Raw genomic sequence first — 19,839 nt, forward strand, 5'->3', positions numbered from 1 at the left:
CCTATAAGGGAAGAACTTCACTGTTTGCCAGTGAACTGAAGAATGGAAACGTTTCCCTGAAACTCTCCAAAGTGAGACTGTCTGACAAGGGGAAATACAGATGCTTCCTTCCCTTGTTAGAAATAGACTCTACTGTTGAGCTCGTCTTTGGTAAGTCATCATTTACTCATGCACATAAGGGTTCACTATTCAAACACATGATTAAAGGACCTGTTGCTGGGGGAGCAGACTTGAGCCCCGTTTCCACACAGCATTCCAGTACGGATCGGTACAGTTTGGTACGGTTTGGTTCGATTAAGCCCAATCCCGTTTGCGTTTCCACAGCCACCCGTGCCCTATTTGGTAGGTGGCGTGTAAGCCGGATGACGATAGCCGCTATGTAAATAGCGTCATATGATAGCAGCTAACTGCTAACAGCGAACTAATAAATTCAACAAAGGAGAAAAACGCTAAACAAACAAAACCAAGGCTGGAAGACATCCAGCAGTTCATCTCCTCTGTCACTGACATGTGACTCTTTATTACAAGAACTCAATCAAGCTTTGATTCAGAGAAGGCTGTGTGCCGCGACATAAACAATCGGCTCTGTATGGTTTAAACACGGCAGAGTTTTGTTTGCTGGCGTAACACGGGAAGTGACGATTCTTTCAACCAATCAGAGGACTGCAGTGTTTAGCTCCACCTTTTCGGGTCAGCTCCACATTCTTGGCACCCCAACGGAAGGGTCCCAAAAAGTGGGACGGTACGGATCAGTTATTGGGGAATCTTTCCCGGGATTAGTCTATGGAAACGCCGCAAAATGCGTGCCGTACCAAGACGACCTGAGCCGGACCGCCCGGTGGAAACGGGGCTTTGGATGCTGATGGAGTTCTGGTCCCAATCGACTCAAAGTGTCATTAAAAGAAAAATCAAGTCATTGATACCTGCAGGGCAACTCAAAATAATCTATTGACATTTTTGAAAAAATCTTAAAAAATAATGTTTTTCAAATAAAAATGACAAAATGTCATCTTTTTTATATTCAGGGATAACTTATTCAATTTAAACCATTTCACTTAGTAAGTTAAACCAACACTGACATCCCTCAACATGAACTTTCAAATCAAATCAATAAAAGTTTATTTTCGTTAATCTGTTGACTAAACATCTTTTTATTTCTATCATTCACACTCTCTGTTAGGTTCTGCGTCCTCACTGACCATGAGCATTTCCAAGTCCAGCAGTGGAGTGGATCTTCATTGTGAGTCTGAAGGCTGGTATCCAGAGCCTGAGGTGTCGTGGCTGAACAGTAAGGGACTCCTCCTCTCTGCTGGATCTACAGAGACCATCACAGGTCCTGATGGTCTCTTTACTGTCAGCAGCAGAGTGACTGTGGAGATGAGACGCAACAACAAGTTCACCTGTAGAGTCACCCAGAACAACATCAACCAGACCAGAGAGACACACATCCATGTTTCAGGTCTGATGAATTATTAATCAGTCATTGATCCTGTCACTTCTTCAGTTGATCTTGAGCTCTGTAAAGTAATTTCAAATGTGTTTTATGGTTTCAGATGAGCTCTTCATGGTCCAGTCTGGTTCTATCATCCGCATCACCATCTGTGTCGGTGTGTGTGTCGCGTCGATCGCTGCACTTGTTGTTGTTGTGAGGAAATATGAACAAAACATGAGTAAGAGTCCTCTTTATTGTTTTTCTTTCACAAAGTTATTTTACATCAGTTCTGTTGAGAGTCAATTTCTTAGACAGAAAACATCCAATGTGATCTCTTTTCTTTTAATGTAGAAAACAAGAAGCATCATGAGGGAGAGACCGGAAGAAGAAACACACAGAATATAATGTTCAGACACGACACTGAACATCAGCATCTGTTGGAGAAAGGAGACGAAGATCAAACCAGGACTGGAAAAGAGGCGTTAAAGTTATTAGATAACATATGGGTTAAACAAGATGAGAAGTTAGAGAAGAAAGAGAAAGAACTGGAACATGTTCAACAGGTGATCACAACACTGACGAAGCAGAAGGAGGATCTGAAGACACAGAGATATCAAATCATCTCACTACTGCAGGAAGACAAAGTTCAGATGGAGAAGAACGAGAAGAAGCTGGATGACAACACTTTTTTACGAACAGAGAAAAAGAAGAAAGATGAAAAGATCAAAAAGCGTCTGGAGAAGACACAGAAAGCACATGATGAACTGTTGAAGAACACAGAGACACACCTGGAGTCAACAGATGATTTGATTAACAAAATGACTGAGAGGAAAGGGAAACTAGAGAATGATCAGGAACAAATCAAAAAATACCTGAAAGAAACAGAGAGAAAGAGAGAAGAGGTTCAGAGAGAAGAGGAAGAAGACAATCAGAGGAAACATCCATCAGAGCAGTCAGAGGAGGAAGAGAAGACAGAGAAACCTCAAACACAGCCACCAGAGGGAGAGGAGGGAAAAAATAATCCTTTTTCCAACACTTAAGGTTCAATAGTTTAAAAGAATATTTTCTTCATCCACTGTGTTATTAGCTAAAATAATCAAACATGAATCATTGTGGACCAGATGTGACTTTAGTGAAGTTTGGTCATTACTGAAGGTTGTGATTTATCTAATCTGATTTTTTAAACTTCATATCCTGTATGGATCCATGATTTGACTTTTAATACATGTTGTTTAAATGTTTAATGATTGATTTAAATATCTTGTTGTTTGATTCAGAGTAAAATAAATCAGATTGTCTGCAGTTTTCAAGCTGCCATGGTTTTATAAGAGATGTTATTGTTTTTTTTAAATGTATTTTTTTATTTTTTAAAACTGATCATGTTGATGCTGTTGAAGAAAATGTGTGTTTTTAATAAAAAAGTAGTAACTTTATTGCAGTCATGACTTCTTCTGATTTCATATTAAGATTTTAAATGTAGACACAAGAACTATTGTTGGAATACACAAATAATAAAATAATTCAGTAAATACATGCAGTTATTTTAAAATCCTACACCAAGAGGAAAACGTGAGGTGTTTTCAGTCTAAACACTTCTGGGGACTTCTGTCTGAATTCACACACATGATACCAACTCTGAAGCAGGGACTAAAAGGTTCCTCTAAACAGAAATAGTTCTGGTTCCAGTGATGGGGAATCAATAAAAAAGGATTTCCCAGAGTCATGAAAAAGTTTCTGCAGTCTGAAAACGCCTACAGGGAGATAATAAAGACCAGTTTTTGTAAATCCACATGCCATCAGACTAGTGAGGATCAGGATTACAGTTGAAGGACGTGACACGTCTTGTTTAGCCATTACAGTTTATTGTAAAAGAAAGTGACACTGTGAAGCTGTTTCTTATTAAACTTTCTTCTGTTGTGACCGTTCAATAATTTTCTTTTCTTTTTTTTCATTTCTTTGGATTTTTTTTTTTTTTATTGACTTGATCCCCGAGGGAAAATTAGGTGTTTACACTCTGGTGGACATGCAACACACACTTAATCTGAAATGTACTCACACACAAACAGGATCCTATGAACATGCACTGACAGAGAGATGTCAGAGTGACTGAGCTGATGGGGGCATTCAGTTAAACACACTCGTACAGGTCGAGACACAAACACACTCTTACTGGTTTACCTTACAAACAGAGGACCATCAATCCACACTGACCAAATGACGACCCCTTTTTCTGCTTGTTAAATGTTATTTTATTTCATTTGATTGAGCGTCCGGCATCCTTTACATCTATATCTGTTTTCAAGTGGGTTCAGAAGAACTGTTTTTTTTTTATGTAACTATGGACACACACAACCAGAGCGGGGTCCACATTCACGACTGAGATTAAAGACAAACAGAGACAGATAATAAAAGGAAAAATGGGCAGAGTCCAGTCCTGATGGATCAGTTCGGCTTATTTTAAATAATCACACACACACAAACACACCCACAAACACACACAGGTTTCATAGCTTTATGAGGGGTATGCACAATTGGCTTATATAAACTATTAGTTGTCATCACCATGTCTAGTCAGCACCTGAATTTTTTTGTCAGTTAAACTTATCATTTTTTAATATGTAGGCTCATGATGCTGACGAATTATTGCATCTGAACTGTAACACCATTAATGTCCACTAGGTGGGGCTATCATGTTTATTGTATTGAAGAGGGTGCCTGCATATACTGCAGTGGAATTGCCATCACACACACACACACACACACTTGATTTATAGAATTTATTTATTTATTTATTCTGAAAATGTTCTCAACAAAATATCTTTAGTTACCATTAAAAATCTAAATACTGTACAGTGCAGTCTCTGTGTTTCTAACCCCCTCAACGGTTTGACTGTAAGAAAGTCCACAGTTAATTTTTTTAGTTGTTAAACTTGGTCACTCATTAACAGAGCAGAGAAAATGAAAGTACAACATGAGGACACACAAGTTCACCAACAAGGACACATTCAGAATATCATCTTACTTTTTTTTACTGCTAAAATAAAACGTGTTATTAACTTGAGGCATTCACTTTTGTTTTGTGTTTTATTATGTTATCAAAGTGTTTATTTCATACTTTATTTTTTTATTTTTATGTGCTTTTATCCTGAAAATGTTCTCAACAAAACGTCTTTAGTTAAGATTAAAAATCTAGATACGGTAGAGGACAGTCTCTGTGTTTCTAACCCCCTCAATGAAATAAAATAAAAAGTTTGATTAACTCGAGGCATTTACTTTTGTTTTGTGTTTTACTATGTTAGCAAACTTTTCATTTTATCCTTTATTTTTAATAATTTCATATTTCTGTAAAATTGTGTTTAATTGTCAGATTCCAATTGGTCACATAATTTGAGACAGAATTAAAAATATTTCAAAAGTTTATTGAAGCCTGTTACAAAAGATAAATAAAAGCCATAAATGAATAAAAGGGTGTGGGTTCAGAGTACAGTCGGTTTATTCATTCGGGACTTTGAGCCTGCAGCCTTCTTCTCCTTTAACACCTAAAGGGAATAAACCGGGACACACACATCAGGTACGTCTGATTTGTTCAAGGAAAAAAAACGTGTTTATTTGGATTATTTCAGAAATATTTTTTAACATTATTGTAACATTTAGCTGTTTTTGTACAAACTGTATTTTCCTCAGAAACCTTTTGAACAAAGCAGTTTGATTTTGTAGATCTGATCACTTGCGTCGAATGCACAAAATGAGGTCACCGTCAGTCGTTGTAATGATGACCGGGTGAATCATCGTGTGCAAGAACAAAAGAAAGAAAATATTTCAGCAATTTAGAAAAACCAACAAAAAATTAAGATTCTTTTTTTCTATTTTCTGAAATCTTTTGAAAACGATTACAGCTTTGCTTTATTGAAAAGTTTTTTAGCCATTTCTTTTTCGTCAGAGCTCTGAGAGCGTTTTTATTTTACGGTGCTTTGAGACGTTATTCAGACTTTATTGGTGCAGTTTATAACTGACCTGTTTTCTTATACTTTCAGCATTACAGGATGACTAACATGAAGTACGGACACCACTGTGACTTCAGGGCATTGGTCATCATTCAACACACGGTGGTCCTCGTTATTTTGACATATTCTTGTGGAGGTAAAACACAAATAGATGTTGAAAGGCCTTCATGAGTGTAATTATACTTTTAAATTGCATGGAACTGTAAACCTTTCTTTTTTTTAAAATCTCAATTTGGCTAAATGTTTGCTGAAAGTAACTAGCAAAGCTTGAATTAGTAAGCTGAATTTTAAATACTTTAATTTTGTTGGGTTTTGTAATTTTCAAGAGAAATTTGTGAATGAGTCTCTGGGTCCTGAATGTCTATAATGAGGGAGAAGCTCAAGTCCTGCTCGCTGTGTTGTTGTCAGAGCTGTGTTGACAGCAGGCTCGTCCCTTGTGTATAAACGTTTTAGTCAAGGACTAGAGAAGAATAAGAAGAACATACTCACTGATTATTTTTTGATTTCATCGAAGAGTTTTAGATCATGGTCATTCTGTTTCAATTTACATGCATTATGAAGCTACAAGCTAACCAAAGAGGGCTAACATTAGCATGCTAACGTAACAGGCTGCAGCCCCTCCAGTATTGATTGGATTGATTGGGATTAAGTCCTTCCATGTGAGGCTGTTTGTTATCTTGTGTCCCTTGTTCACATGATTGGACCCATTTCAATTTCTCATCCAAATTAATGATGGTTATTTCCAGTTCCCATTTCTTATTGACACATCACTATTTCAAGACTTAAAGGGCAGAAAATGTGATTTATTTAAATGATCCTGGATTAAACCAAGTTAAAATCCAATCTAAATAAAACATGTATTTTTCCTTCAGGTCATTCTCAGCTGATTGGTACGTCTCAGCCAATAATGGCAATAGTTGGTGATGATGTCATTTTGCCTTGTCAACTTGAGCCTGCTGTGGATGCTCGTAAAGTGACAGTGGAGTGGGCAAGACCTGACCTGAACCCCAAGTATGTCCTCTTGAGGCGAGACGGCACAGAGCTTCAGCAGGACAAACATCCGTCGTACAAGGGGAGAACGTCATTGTCTGAAGATAAACTGAGGTGTGGAGACATTTCACTGAAACTCACCGACGTCAAACGCTCTGATTCAGGAGCATACAGATGTCATATTCCTGCAACCAAACAAGAACATGTCATCAAGCTGACTGCAGGTAAGTTGGCATTCATCCATTGTGCTCCCATTATTATTCTGCAGAAAGAGGTTCGCTAGTTAGGTTGACCAACAGGGGTAAACATTTCCTGACATTATCTGGGATGAATGCTTGTCTTCATTGAAATGGTTGCATTGGTTCAATCTGTGTTAAACTGGAGTTTTTCTAACCAGCCTGAAAGTCTTCCAGGCTTTAGGGTTAGTTTTAATACTTTGGCATGCTTTGGTTGACCACTAGCTTGGATTTTCTTTCTTGTGACAAATGTTTTACCTGGCTACTTTTTTGGACATTTCTCCACTTGATTAGGTTCTGTATCTTTACCGACGGTGACCATTTCCAAGTCCAGCAGTGGAGTGGATCTTCATTGTGAGTCTGAAGGCTGGTATCCAGAGCCTGAGGTGTTGTGGCTGGACAGTGAGGGAGTCCTCCTCTCTGCTGGATCTACAGAGACCATCACAGGTCCTGATGGTCTCTTTACGGTCAGCAACAGAGTGACTGTGGAGAGGAGACGCAACAACAAGTTCACCTGTAGAGTCACCCAGAACAACATCAACCAGACCAGAGAGACACACATCCATGTTTCAGGTCTGATGAATTATTAATCAGTCATTGATCCTGTCACTTCTTCAGTTGATCTTGAGCTCTGTAAAGTAATTTCAAATGTGTTTTATGGTTTCAGATGAGCTCTTCATGGTCCAGTCTGGTTCTATCATCCGCATCACCATCTGTGTCGGTGTGTGTGTCGCGTCGATCGTTGCACTTGTTGTTGTTGTGAGGAAAAATGGACAAATCAAGAGTAAGAGTCCTCTTTAATGTTTTTCTTTCACAAAGTTATTTTACATCAGTTCTGTTGAGAGTCAATTTCTTAGACAGAAAACATCCAATGTGATCTCTTTTCTTTTAATGTAGAAAACAAGAAGCATCATGAGGGAGAGACCGGAGGAAGAAAAACACAGAATATAATGTTCAGACACGACACTGAACATCAGCTTCTGTTGGAGAAAATAGAAGATGGAGCTCAACCCATGACTGGAAATGAGAAGATGAAGTTATTAGATAACATAAATGCTGAAGTTAATGAGAAGTTAGAGAACAAAGATGAAGAACTGAAACATGTTCAACAGGTGATCGAAACACTGATGAAGCAGAAGGAGGATCTGAAGATACTGAGAAATCAAATCATCTCACTACTGCAGGAAAACAAAGTTCAGATGGAGAAGAATCAGAAGAAGCTGGATGACACCACTTTTTTACGAACAGACAAAAAGAAGAAGAAACGTGAAAAAACCAAAGAGCATCTGGAGAATACACATAAAGAACATGATGAACTGTTGAAGAACACAGAGACACAACTGGAGTCAACAGATGGTTTGATTAACAAAATGACTGAGAGGAAAGGGAAACTAGAGAATGATAAGGAACAAATTAAAAAATACATCAAAGAAACAGAGAGAAAGAAAAAAGAGGTTCAGAGACAGATTCAGGGTGAAGAGGTTCAGATTCAGAGAGAAGAGGTTCAGAGACAGATTCAGGGAGAAGAGGTTCAGATTCAGGGAGAAGAGGTTCAGAGACAGATTCAGAGTGAAGAGGTTCAGAGACAGATTCAAGGTGAAGAGGTTCAGAGACAGATTCAGAGAGAAGAGGTTCAGAGACAGATTCAGGGTGAAGAGGTTCAGAGACAGATTCAGGGAGAAGAGGTTCAGAGACAGATTCAGAGAAAAGAGGTTCAGAAACAGATTCAGGGAGAAGAGGTTCAGAAACAGATTCAGAGAAAAGAGGTTCAGAGACAGATTCAGAGAAAAGAGGTTCAGAGACAGATTCAGAGAAAAGAGGTTCAGAAACAGATTCAGGGAGAAGAGGTTCAGATTCAGAGAGAAGAGGTTCAGATTCAGGGAGAAGAGGTTCAGATTCAGGGAGAAGAGGTTCAGATTCAGGGAGAAGAGGTTCAGATTCAGGGAGAAGAGGTTCAGATTCAGGGAGAAGAGGTTCAGATTCAGGGAGAAGAGGTTCAGATTCAGGGAGAAGAGGTTCAGATTCAGGGAGGTTCAGAAACAGAAAGAAGAGGAAGAAGACGATCAGAGGAAACATCCATCAGAGCAGCCGGAGGAAGAGAAGACAGAGAAACATCAAACACACCCAGCAGAGGGAGAGGACGAAAAAGATATAATTTTTCCTTCACTTAAGGTTCAATAGTTTAAAAGAATATTTTCTTCATCCACTGTGTTATTAGCTAAAATAATCAAACATGAATCATTGTGGACCAGATGTGACCTCAGTGAAGTTTGGTCATTACTGAAGGTTGTGATTTATCTTGTGTGATTTATCTTCTGTGATTTTTTAAACATCATATCCTGTATGGATCCATGATTTGACTTTTAATACATGTTGTTTAAAATGTTCAATGATTGAATTTAAATATATTTTTGTTTGATTCAGAGTAAAATGAATCAGATTTTCTGTAGTTTTCAAGCTGCCATGGTTTTATAAGAGAGGTCTTTTTTAATGTATTTTTATATTTTTAATAACTGATCATGTTGATGCTGTTGAAGAAAATTTGTGTTTTAATGAAAAAGTAATAACTTCATTGCAGTCATGACTTCTTCTCATTTCATATTAAGATTTTAAATGTAGACACGAGAACTATTGTTGGAATACACAAATAATAAAATAATTCAGTAAATACATGCAGTTATTTTAAATCCTACACCAAGAGAAAAACGTGAGGTGTTTTCAGTCTAAACACTTCTGGGGACTTCTGTCTGAATTCACACACATGATACCAACTCTGAAGCAGGGACTGAAAGGTTCCTCTAAACAGAAATAGTTCTGGTTCCTGTGATGGGGAATCAATAAAAAAGGATTTCCTAGATTTATGAAAAAGTTTCTGCAGTCTGAAAACGCCTACAGGGAGCTAATAAAGACCAGTTTTTATAAATCCACATGCCGTCAGACTAGTGAGGATCAGGATTACAGTTGGAGGACGTGACACGTCTTGTTTAGCCAGTTTACTGTGAAAGTAAGTAAGTGCCTTGCTCAAGGGCAGTTCTCAGGAAGTGGATTAGCCCCTCTCCAGCGACCAGACAGATTTCCATATTTTGGTCCGCCCCGGGACTTGACCTGTCTTCCCTCCAGTTCCAAACCCAAGTCCTTACAGACTGAGCGACTGCTGCTCAATGCAATAAAAGAATCACATTCTCGTGGCAACCTCTGTTAATGATTGTTATACAGTAGCACATTTATCTTTAGATCAAAAGTCCATTTCCTTTGATTATTTTCTTGTCTGCGAGAAAAGGAATCAACAGGTAGGTGTAATTTACAAATTCAATTAATGTCAGTGTTTATTGAAATCAAATATAAGTTCATGTTCGAATTTTGTGAAGAAACGGATCAAAGTGAGATCTCATTTGAATCGCACAACGCTTGCTGACTAACTTTTACTTTCTTAAGCAGTTTGAACAAACCACAGATGATGTGGTTTTTTCTGGGGAGGACCGACCTACGGTCTATAAATCCATGAAAATAATACACTGTAATATCAGAAATACAGATGTAAAAGTTGAAGATCTTCAAAGAGAGATCAAGTGTTAATGTTTTAAACTGTCAGCATCATGTCGGCATCATACTGTGAAATGTTTGCTTCTGAGATCTGAAACATGAAACCACTGAGGCTGTGCATGAGCTTTAACATAACTGTATGCTCTAAATGATGTGCTTAGTTCTTCAGTACATCATAATCTTTATTTAGCTCAGTCTGGTCATTTTATAGAAAAACACAGATTATAATCCAGGTTTAGTTTTGCGGGCGTGGCTACCATGGCACCTTGGAAAACGTTTAGTACAACTTAACAGAAAAGCACTGTGCCTGTTTTTATTGCTGGCCATAATAGTCATCCAGAATTTTTTTTACAAGTAGAGCGTCTCAATACCTTGATATTATCATGTTTCTGTTTGATAACCAGTCCTTCCCCTCAAGCCCCGCCATCTTGTTTAAATATGGTCGCATGTGGCACCAATAAAAACATAGCGATAGCTAAAAAGCCGGACATGAGGACAACACATGGGGGGCTCAAACACTGATACAAGGTTACTTCTACAGCCTAAAGTTGTTAGCCTGAAATCAAAACATAAAAAAAAATGATTTCCATCAAACACATTTTATCTTGAACATTTCTGATTTCATTATCAGGCCTCCAGGATGCGTCACATGACAGTCTTCATCACTTTCCTGCTTCTGCTACTGCAAACATGTGAAGGTAACGTTTCTTTTGTTTCCTGGTTTTTCACAGAGAAGGTTCAGAGTTTGTTCTGTCTTAATGTAGACGATCACATATGAAGCAAATACACAAACAATGTGACTGCAGTCAGTCTTTAGGTTTACTGGTGTCATGTTTGAATGACTCATTAAAATCTGGCTCAAATATTTATGTTGATTATATCTGAAGTTTTCAAAGTACAATTCTATAGACTGGTATAGTAATGACGTATTTTTGTAGGCCAACCCGAAAAAATGGCGCCGGTGGTTCCTACGAAAATTCGCCTATGGGATTTTTGTATTGGACTTTGTATCATTGCAGAAAATAAGCTCTGTGTCAAACACATGTTTCTGATGCGTTGCTGTTTTGTTCAGCGGGATAATCTTTACAGATGAACATCATTTATATGAAGTTTGAAGAGTTAATGCAGTTGAGAGAAGTAAAAAGCTAACGTTGTGCGCTAGCGAACTACACCGCAGTCTGTTTATAATGACGTCACGACCGTTATGCTTCATCGAGCTAATCAGTGGATTTGACAAGATAGCTAAACGTTAGCTTAATAAGTTGTTTACTAACCTAATATTTGCAAGAACACTGTAAAACATGACTAGAGGCTGTAAGGAGGATTAGGGAGAGAGTTCCCGGCGTGATGACGTTTAATGTCTGCAACAACCACTGTAGTTTCAGTTAGCTACTCGTTAGCAACCGCCGTTTAAAGTTTGCGTAAAAACTTTAAAATTCACAAGTGGGGTCTTAGCTAACGTAGTTTTTCTTGTCTAACAAAACGTCAACATCTCTTCAGCTTGTGTTAACCACAGACCTTATTTCAGGCGTCTAAACACAAACCCATTCAAAATCCTCATTGACTTTTAGAGTTAGGAACCCATGGCGCAAAAATGCTAACTCACTTCCTGGTTTTAGGACTCAAAACCACACCAGTCTATTGTAGAATGAGAAGCATATACCAAACTGTTACACGTCATGACACTCAGACAGGACTTCCTCATGTGATCAATGACACCAGTCTGTGACTCTCAGTTCACTGGACTAAATCTCTTTTCCAGGTCTCCTTGAAGTAATCGGTTCACCTGAACCAATACTGGCGGTTGTTGGTGATGACATCATTTTGCCATGTCACCTAAAACCTCGCATCAATGCTGCTTCTGAGACTGTAGAATGGACCAGACCAGACCTGGACCCAAGATTTGTACATGTGTGGCGTTCAGGTCAAGAACTAATACATGCCCAACATCCGTCCTATAAGGGAAGAACTTCGCTGTTTACCAGTGAACTGAAGAATGGAAACGTTTCCCTGAAACTCTCCAAAGTGAGACTGTCTGACAAGGGGAAATACAGATGCTTCCTTCCCTTGTTAGAAATAGACACTACTGTTGAGCTCGTCTTTGGTAAGTCATCATTTACTCATGCACATAAGGGTTCACTATTCAAACACATGACTAAAGGACCTGTTGCTGGGGGAGCAGACTTGAGCGCCGTTTCCACACAGCATTCCGGTACGGATCGGTACAGTTTGGTACGGTTTGGTTCGATTAAGCCCGATCCCGTTTGCGTTTCCACAGCCACCCGTGCCCCATAATGTCATCTTTTTTATATTCAGGGATAACTTATTTAATTTAAACCATTTCACTTAGTAAGTTAAACCAACACTGACATCCCTCAACATGAACTTTCAAATCAAATCAATAAAAGTTTATTTGTGTTAATCTGTTGACTAAATCTTTTTATTTCCATCATTGACACTCTCTGTTAGGTTCTGCGTCCTCACTGACCATGAGCATTTCCAGGACCAGCAGTGGAGTGGATCTTCATTGTGAGTCTGAAGGCTGGTATCCAGAGCCTGAGGTGTTGTGGCTGGACAGTGAGGGAGTCCTCCTCTCTGCTGGATCTACAGAGACCGTCACAGGTCCTGATGGTCTCTTTAATGTCAGCAGCAGAGTGACTGTGGAGAGGAGACGCAACAACAAGTTCACCTGTAGAGTCACCCAGAACAACATCAACCAGACCAGAGAGACACACATCCATGTTCCAGGTCTGATGAATTATCGATCAGTCATTGATGCTGTCACTTCTTCAGCTCTGTAAAGTAATTTGAAATGTGTTTTATGGTTTCAGATGAGCTCTTCATGGTCCAGTCTGGTTCTATCATCCGCATCACCATCTGTGTCGGTGTGTGTGTCGCGTCGATCGTTGCACTTGTTGTTGTTGTGAGGAAAAATGGACAAAACAAGAGTAAGAGTCCAATTTATTGTTTTTCTTTCACAAAGTTATTTAGTTCTGTTGAGAGTCAGCTGATTTAACCTCAGGCTTTATAACATCTGTTGAGGGTTTATTACTTTACTTAGACGGTGGCCACTTTCCAACAATCTGTCCTGTCTGCAATTTAAAAGTCAAAATGGTTCGATTTACTATTCAAGTTATATCAATATCAGTTTTATGTGACTACTACTTACCACCCTGAATTCTCTCTCCCAAAAGGAAGACAACATATTAAATTAGATCAGAACTAAACTCATGCCTTTTCTTTAAATGTAGAAAACAAGAAGCACCATGACGATGAACCTGACTTTGGAGAAAGACAAAAGTTGAGACACGACACTGAACTTAATGAGAAGTTAGAGAAGAAAGAGAAAAAACTGGAACATGTTCAACAGGTGATCACAACACTCACGAAGCAGAAGGAGGATCTGAAGACACAGAGAAATCAAATCATCTCACTACAGCAGGAAAACAAGGTTCAGATACAGAAGAACCAGAAGGAGCTGGATGACAAGAATTTTTTATTACTATCAGGCGAAAAGAAGAAACGTGAACAGAACAAAGAGCGTCTGGAGAATACACATAAAGAACATGTTGAACTGTTAAAGAACACAGAGACACAACTGGAGTCAACAGAGGCTTTGATTAACAAAATGACCGAGAGGAAAGGGAAACTAGAGAATGATAAGGAACAAATCAAAAAACACATCAAAGAAACAGAGAGAAAGAGAGAAGAGGAAGAAGACAATCAGAGGAAACATCCATCAGAGCAGTCAGAGGAGGAAGAGAAGACAGAGAAACATCAAACACAGCCACCAGAGGGAGAGGAGGAAATAAATAATCATTTTTCCAACACTTAAGGTTCAATAGTTTAAAAGAATCTTTTCTTCATCCACTGTGTTATTAGCTAAAATAATCAAACATGAATCATTGTGGACCAGATGTGACCTCAGTGAAGTTTGGTCATTACTGAAAGTTGTGATTTATCTTGTGTGATTTTTTTTAAACTTCATATCCTGTATGGATCCATGATTTGACTTTTAATACATGTTGTTTAAAACGTTCAATGATTGAATTTAAATATCGTTTTGTTTGATTCAGAGTCAAATAAATCCGATTTTCTGCAGTTTTCAAGCTGCCATGGTTTTATAAGAGATGTCATTGTTTTTTAAGGTATTTTTATATTTTTAATAACTGATCATGTTGATGCTGTTGAAGAAAATGTGTGTTTTTAATGAAAAAGTTACAACTTATTTGCAGTCATGACTTCTTCTCATTTCATATTAAGATTTTAAATGTCGACACGAGAACTATTGTTGGAATACACAAATAATAAAATAATTCAGTAAATACATGCAGTTATTTTAAATCCTACACCAAGAGAAAAACGTGAGGTGTTTTCAGTCTAAACACTTCTGGGGACTTCTGTCTGAATTCACACACATGATACCAACTCTGAAGCAGGGACTAAAAGGTTCCTCTAAACAGAAATAGTTCTGGTTCCTGCGATGGGGAATCAATAAAAAAGGATTTCCGAGATTTATGAAAAAGTTTCTGCAGTCTGAAAACGCCAACAGGGAGCTAATAAAGACCAGTATTTATAAATCCACATGCCGTCAGACTAGTGAGGATCCGGATTACAGTTGAAGGACGTGACGCGTCTTCTTTAGCCAGTTTGCTGTGAAAGTAAGTGCCTTGCTCAAGAGCAGTTCTCAGGAAGTGGTCTGGCACCTCTCCAGCGACCAGACAGATTTCCATATTTTGGTCCGCCCCGGGACTTGACCTGTCTTCCCTCCAGTTCCAAACCCAAGTCCCTACAGACTGAGCGACTGCTGCTCAATGCAATAAAAGAATCACGTCATCGTGGCAACCTCTGTTAATGATTATTATACAGTGACACATTTACCTTTAGATCAAAAGTCCATTTCCTTTGATTATGGAGGCTTTCTTTTCTTGTCTGCGAGAAAAGGAATCAACAGGTAGGTGTAATTTGCAAATTCAATTAATGTCAGTGCTTATTGAAATCAAATATAAGTTCATGTTCGAATTTTGTGAAGAAACGGATCAAAGTGAGATCTCATTTGAATCGCACAACACTTGCTGACTAACTTTTACTTTCTCAAGCAGTTTGAACAAACCACAGATGAAGTGGTTTTTTCTGGGGAGGACAGACCTACGGTCTATAAATCCATGAAAATAATCCACCGTAATATCACATATACATGTGTAAAAGTTGAAGATCTTAAATGAGAGATCAAGTGTTAATGTTTTAATCTGTCAGCATCATGTCGGCATCATACTGTGAAATGTTTGCTTCTGAGATCTGAAACATGAAACCACTGAGGCTGTGCATGAGCTTTAACATAACTGTATGCTCTAAATGATGTGCTTAGTTCTTCAGTACATCATAATCTTTATTTAGCTCAGTCTGGTCATTTTATAGAAAAACACAGATTATAATCCAGGTTTAGTTTTGGGGGCGTGGCTACCATGGCACCTTGGACAACGTTTAGTACAGTTTAACAGAAAAGCACTGTGCCTGTTTTTATTGCTGGCCATAATAGTCATCCAGATAAATTTTTACAAGTAGAGCGTCTCAATACCTTGATATTATCATGTTTCTGTTTGATAACCACTCCTTCCCCTCAAGCCCCGCCATCTTGTTTAAATATGGTGGCATGTGGCACCAATAAAAACATAGCAATAGCTATAAAGCCGGACATGAGGACAAACACTGATACAAGGTTTCTTCTACAGCCTAAAGTTGTTCGCCTGAAATCAAAACATCAAAAAAAATGATTTCCATCAAACACATTTTATCTTGAACATTTCTGATTTCATTATCAGGCCTCCAGGATGCGTCACATGACAGTCTTCATCACTTTCCTGCTTCTGCTACTGCAAACATGTGAAGGTAACATTTCTTTTGTTTGCTGGTTTTTACGTCGAAGGTTCAGAGTTTGTTCTGTCTTAATGTAGACGATCACATACGAAGCAAATACACGAACAATGTGACTGCAGTCAGTCTTTAGGTTTACTGGTGTCATGTTTGAATGACTCATTAAAATCTGGCTCAAATATTTATGTTGATTGTATCTGAAGTTTTTAAAGTACAATTCTATTGTAGAACGAGAAGCATGTACCAAACTGTTACACGTCATGACACTCAGACAGGACTTCCTCATGTGATCAATGACACCAGTCTGTGACTCTCAGTTCACTGGACTAAATCTCTTTTCCAGGTCTCCTTGAAGTAATCGGTTCACCTGAACCAATATTGGCGGTTGTTGGTGATGACATCATTTTGCCATGTCACCTAAAACCTGGCATCAATGCTGCTTCTAAGACTGTAGAATGGACCAGACCAGACCTGGACCCAAGATTTGTACATTTGTGGCGTTCAGGTGAAGAACTACTAAATGCCCAACATCCGTCCTATAAGGGAAGAACTTCGCTGTTTATCAGTGAACTGAAGAATGGAAACGTTTCCCTGAAACTCTCCAAAGTGAGACTGTCTGACAAGGGGAAATACAGATGCTTCCTTCCCGTGTTTGAAATAGACTCTACTGTTGAGCTCGTCTTTGGTAAGTCATCATTTACTCATGCACATAAGGGTTCACTATTCAAACACATGATTAAAGGACCTGTTGCTGGGGGAGCAGACTTGAGCCCCGTTTCCACACAGCATTCCGGTACGGATCGGTACAGTTTGGTTCGATTAAGCCCGATCCTGTTTGCGTTTCCACAGCCACCCGTGCCCTATTTGGTAGGTGCCGTGTAAGCCGGATGACGATAGCCGCTATGTAAATAGCGTCATATGATAGCAGCTAACTGCTAACAGCTAACCGCTAACTAATGAATTCAACAAAGGAGAAAAACCGCTAAACAAACAAAACCAACGCTGGAAGACATCCAGCAGTTCATCTACTCTGTCACATTTTTGAAAAAATCTTAAAAAATAATGTTTTTCAAAAAAAAAGGACAAAATGTCATCTTTTTTTTATATTCAGGGATAACTTATTTAATTTAAACCATTTCACCTAGTAAGTTAAACCAACACTGACATCCCTCAACATAAACTTTGTGGTTAAAAAAAAAAGCAATGAAAGAGCTTCATGCAGCTAACATTATGTATTGTTTTAAGGTTGAGAATGTGTGTTCACATTAATGTGTCTAAGATGAGCTTCAAATCAAATCAATAAAAGTTTATTTTCGTTAATCTGTTGACTAAACATCTTTTTATTTCTATCATTTACACTCTCTGTTAGGTTCTGCGTCCTCACTGACCATGAGCATTTCCAGGACCAGCAGTGGAGTGGATCTTCATTGTGAGTCTGAAGGCTGGTATCCAGAGCCTGAGGTGTTGTGGCTGGACAGTGAGGGAGTCCTCCTCCCTGCTGGATCTACAGAGACCGTCACAGGTCCTGATGGTCTCTTTACTGTCAGCAGCAGAGTGACTGTGGAGAGGAGACGCAACAACAAGTTCACCTGTAGAGTCACCCAGAACAACATCAACCAGACCAGAGAGACACACATCCATGTTCCAGGTCTGATGAATTATTGATCAGTCATTGATGCTGTCACTTCTTCAGCTCTGTAAAGTAATTTAAAATGTGTTTTATGGTTTCAGATGAGCTCTTCATGGTCCAGTCTAGTTCTATCATCCGCATCACCATCTGTGTCGGTGTGTGTGTCGCGTCGATCGTTGCACTTGTTGTTGTTGTGAGGAAAAATGGACAAATCAAGAGTAAGAGTCCAATTTATTGTTTTTCTTTCAAAGTTATTTTACATCAGTTCTGTTGAGAGTCAATTTCTTAGACAGAAAACATCCAATATGATCTCTTTTCTTTTAATGTAGAAAACAAGAAGCATCATGAGGGAGAGACCGGAAGAAGAAACACACAGAATATAATGTTCAGACACGACACTGAACATCCGCTTCTGTTGGAGAAAATAGAAGATGGAGATCAACCCATGACCGGAAATGAGAAAATGAAGTTATTAGATAACATAAATGCTGAAGTTAATGAGAAGTTAGAGAAGAAAGAGGAAGAAGTGACAAATGTTCAACAGGTGATCGAAACACTGATGAAGCAGAAGGAGGATCTGAAGATACTGAGAAATCAAATCATCTCACTACTGCAGGAAGACAAAGTTCAGATAGAGAAGAACCAGAAGAAGCTGGATGACCTCTATGCTGTACAAAAAGACAAAAAGAAGAAGAAACGTGAAAAAACCAAACTGGATCTGGAGAAGACACGTAAAGTACATGATGAACTGTTAAAGAACACAGAGACACAACTGGAGTCAACAGATGATTTGATTAATAAAATGACTGAGAGGAAAGGGAAACTAGAGAATGATAAGGAACAAATTAAAAAATACCTGAAAGACACAGAGAGAAAGAGAGAAAAGGTTCAGAGACAGATTCAGAGAGAAGAGGACATAATAATCAGAGGAAACATCCATCAGAGCAGTCAGAGGAGGAAATAAATAATCCTTTTTCCAACACTTAAGGTTCAATAGTTTAAAATAATATTTTCTTCATCCACTGTGTTATTAGCTAAAATAATCAAACATGAATCATTGTGGACCAGATGTGACCTCAGTGAAGTTTGGTCATTACTGAAGGTTGTGATTTATCTTTATGATTTATCTTGTGTGATTTTTTAAACTTCATATCCTGTATGAATCCATGATTTGACTTTTAATACATGTTGTTTAAAATGTTCAATGATTGAATTTAAACATCTTTTGTTTGATTCAGAGTCAAATAAATCAGATTTTCTGCAGTTTTCAAGCTGCCATGGTTTTTTAAGAGAGGTCTTTTTTTTAAATGTATTTTTTTATTTTTTTTAAAAACTGATCATGTTGATGCTGTTGAAGAAAATCTGTGTTTTTAATAAAAAAGTAATAAATTAATTTCAGTCATGACTTCTTCTCATTTCATATTAAGATTTTAAATGTAGACACAAGAACTATTGTTGGAATACACAAATAATAAATTAATTCAGTAAATACATGCAGTTATTTTAAATCCTACACCAAGAGAAAAACGTGAGGTGTTTTCAGTCTAAACACTTCTGGGGACTTCTGTCTGAATTCACACTGCCATCACTCTGTTTTACAAAACCATAAATGAGACCTTATATTTAAACTTATTTACTTTGAATTGATCCAAACTCTACAACACAGCGAGTACAAATGGAAAAACAGCCATTTAAGTAACTGATGCAATGATTTGAATGTATCACATTAGTAAGAAAACTAAATTTAAAAAACAACATTTAGTTTCTATCATTTCCTGTCTGACCTCATTTATCGTTTCTGTTCAGACTTCCTTCTATGAAACACGTTGACGTGCTTCTCTGACAGCGACAGCAGAGGGCGGCATGATGCAGAAAAACTCCAAGAGAACTTTTTCAAAAAGGGTCGAGCTCACAGCGGACACAGGCGTCCTCTGCTCTCAATGTGGAGGCGAAGAAAAGGTTACAAGGCGTCGCACAATGTGGCGGAACAAACGGCACATTTCTGACCTTTTTATTGGTTCAGTGTTTACTTACTATTTGATTTATCTTTTTTTTCTGACAGGCTTACCATCTGTGGTGGTGTTAGGATAATAAAAAAAAAACCAAGATGGAGGAAAGTGGCCTTCAGGC

General features: G+C 38.3%; 2 protein-coding genes across 2 annotated transcripts; both read left to right on the forward strand.

The window, feature by feature from the left end:
* Positions 1 to 2: 2 nt before the first annotated feature.
* On the forward strand, positions 3 to 2,863 carry LOC306841625 (uncharacterized protein; the record flags this gene model as incomplete). The annotated part of the gene is made up of 4 exons (XM_079371570.1): positions 3 to 150; positions 1,181 to 1,459; positions 1,554 to 1,670; positions 1,784 to 2,863. Coding segments are annotated over 4 exons (1,233 nt in total), but the record flags the coding sequence as incomplete, so codon positions are not given.
* Positions 2,864 to 5,507: 2,644 nt separating this feature from the next.
* On the forward strand, positions 5,508 to 19,529 carry LOC306841626 (butyrophilin-like protein 2; the record flags this gene model as incomplete). The annotated part of the gene is made up of 10 exons (XM_079371571.1): positions 5,508 to 5,572; positions 6,309 to 6,650; positions 6,957 to 7,235; positions 7,330 to 7,446; positions 13,457 to 13,729; positions 16,585 to 16,764; positions 17,449 to 17,727; positions 17,811 to 17,927; positions 18,039 to 18,440; positions 19,516 to 19,529. The coding sequence occupies exons 2-10, from the start codon at positions 6,344 to 6,346 to the stop codon at positions 19,527 to 19,529; spliced, it is 1,968 nt and encodes a 655-aa protein (XP_079227697.1). The 5' UTR covers positions 5,508 to 5,572; positions 6,309 to 6,343.
* Positions 19,530 to 19,839: the final 310 nt, after the last annotated feature.

This window comes from Symphodus melops (genome assembly GCF_947650265.1).
Source record: "Symphodus melops genome assembly, chromosome: 20".
NCBI classification, from domain to species: domain Eukaryota; kingdom Metazoa; phylum Chordata; class Actinopteri; order Labriformes; family Labridae; genus Symphodus; species Symphodus melops.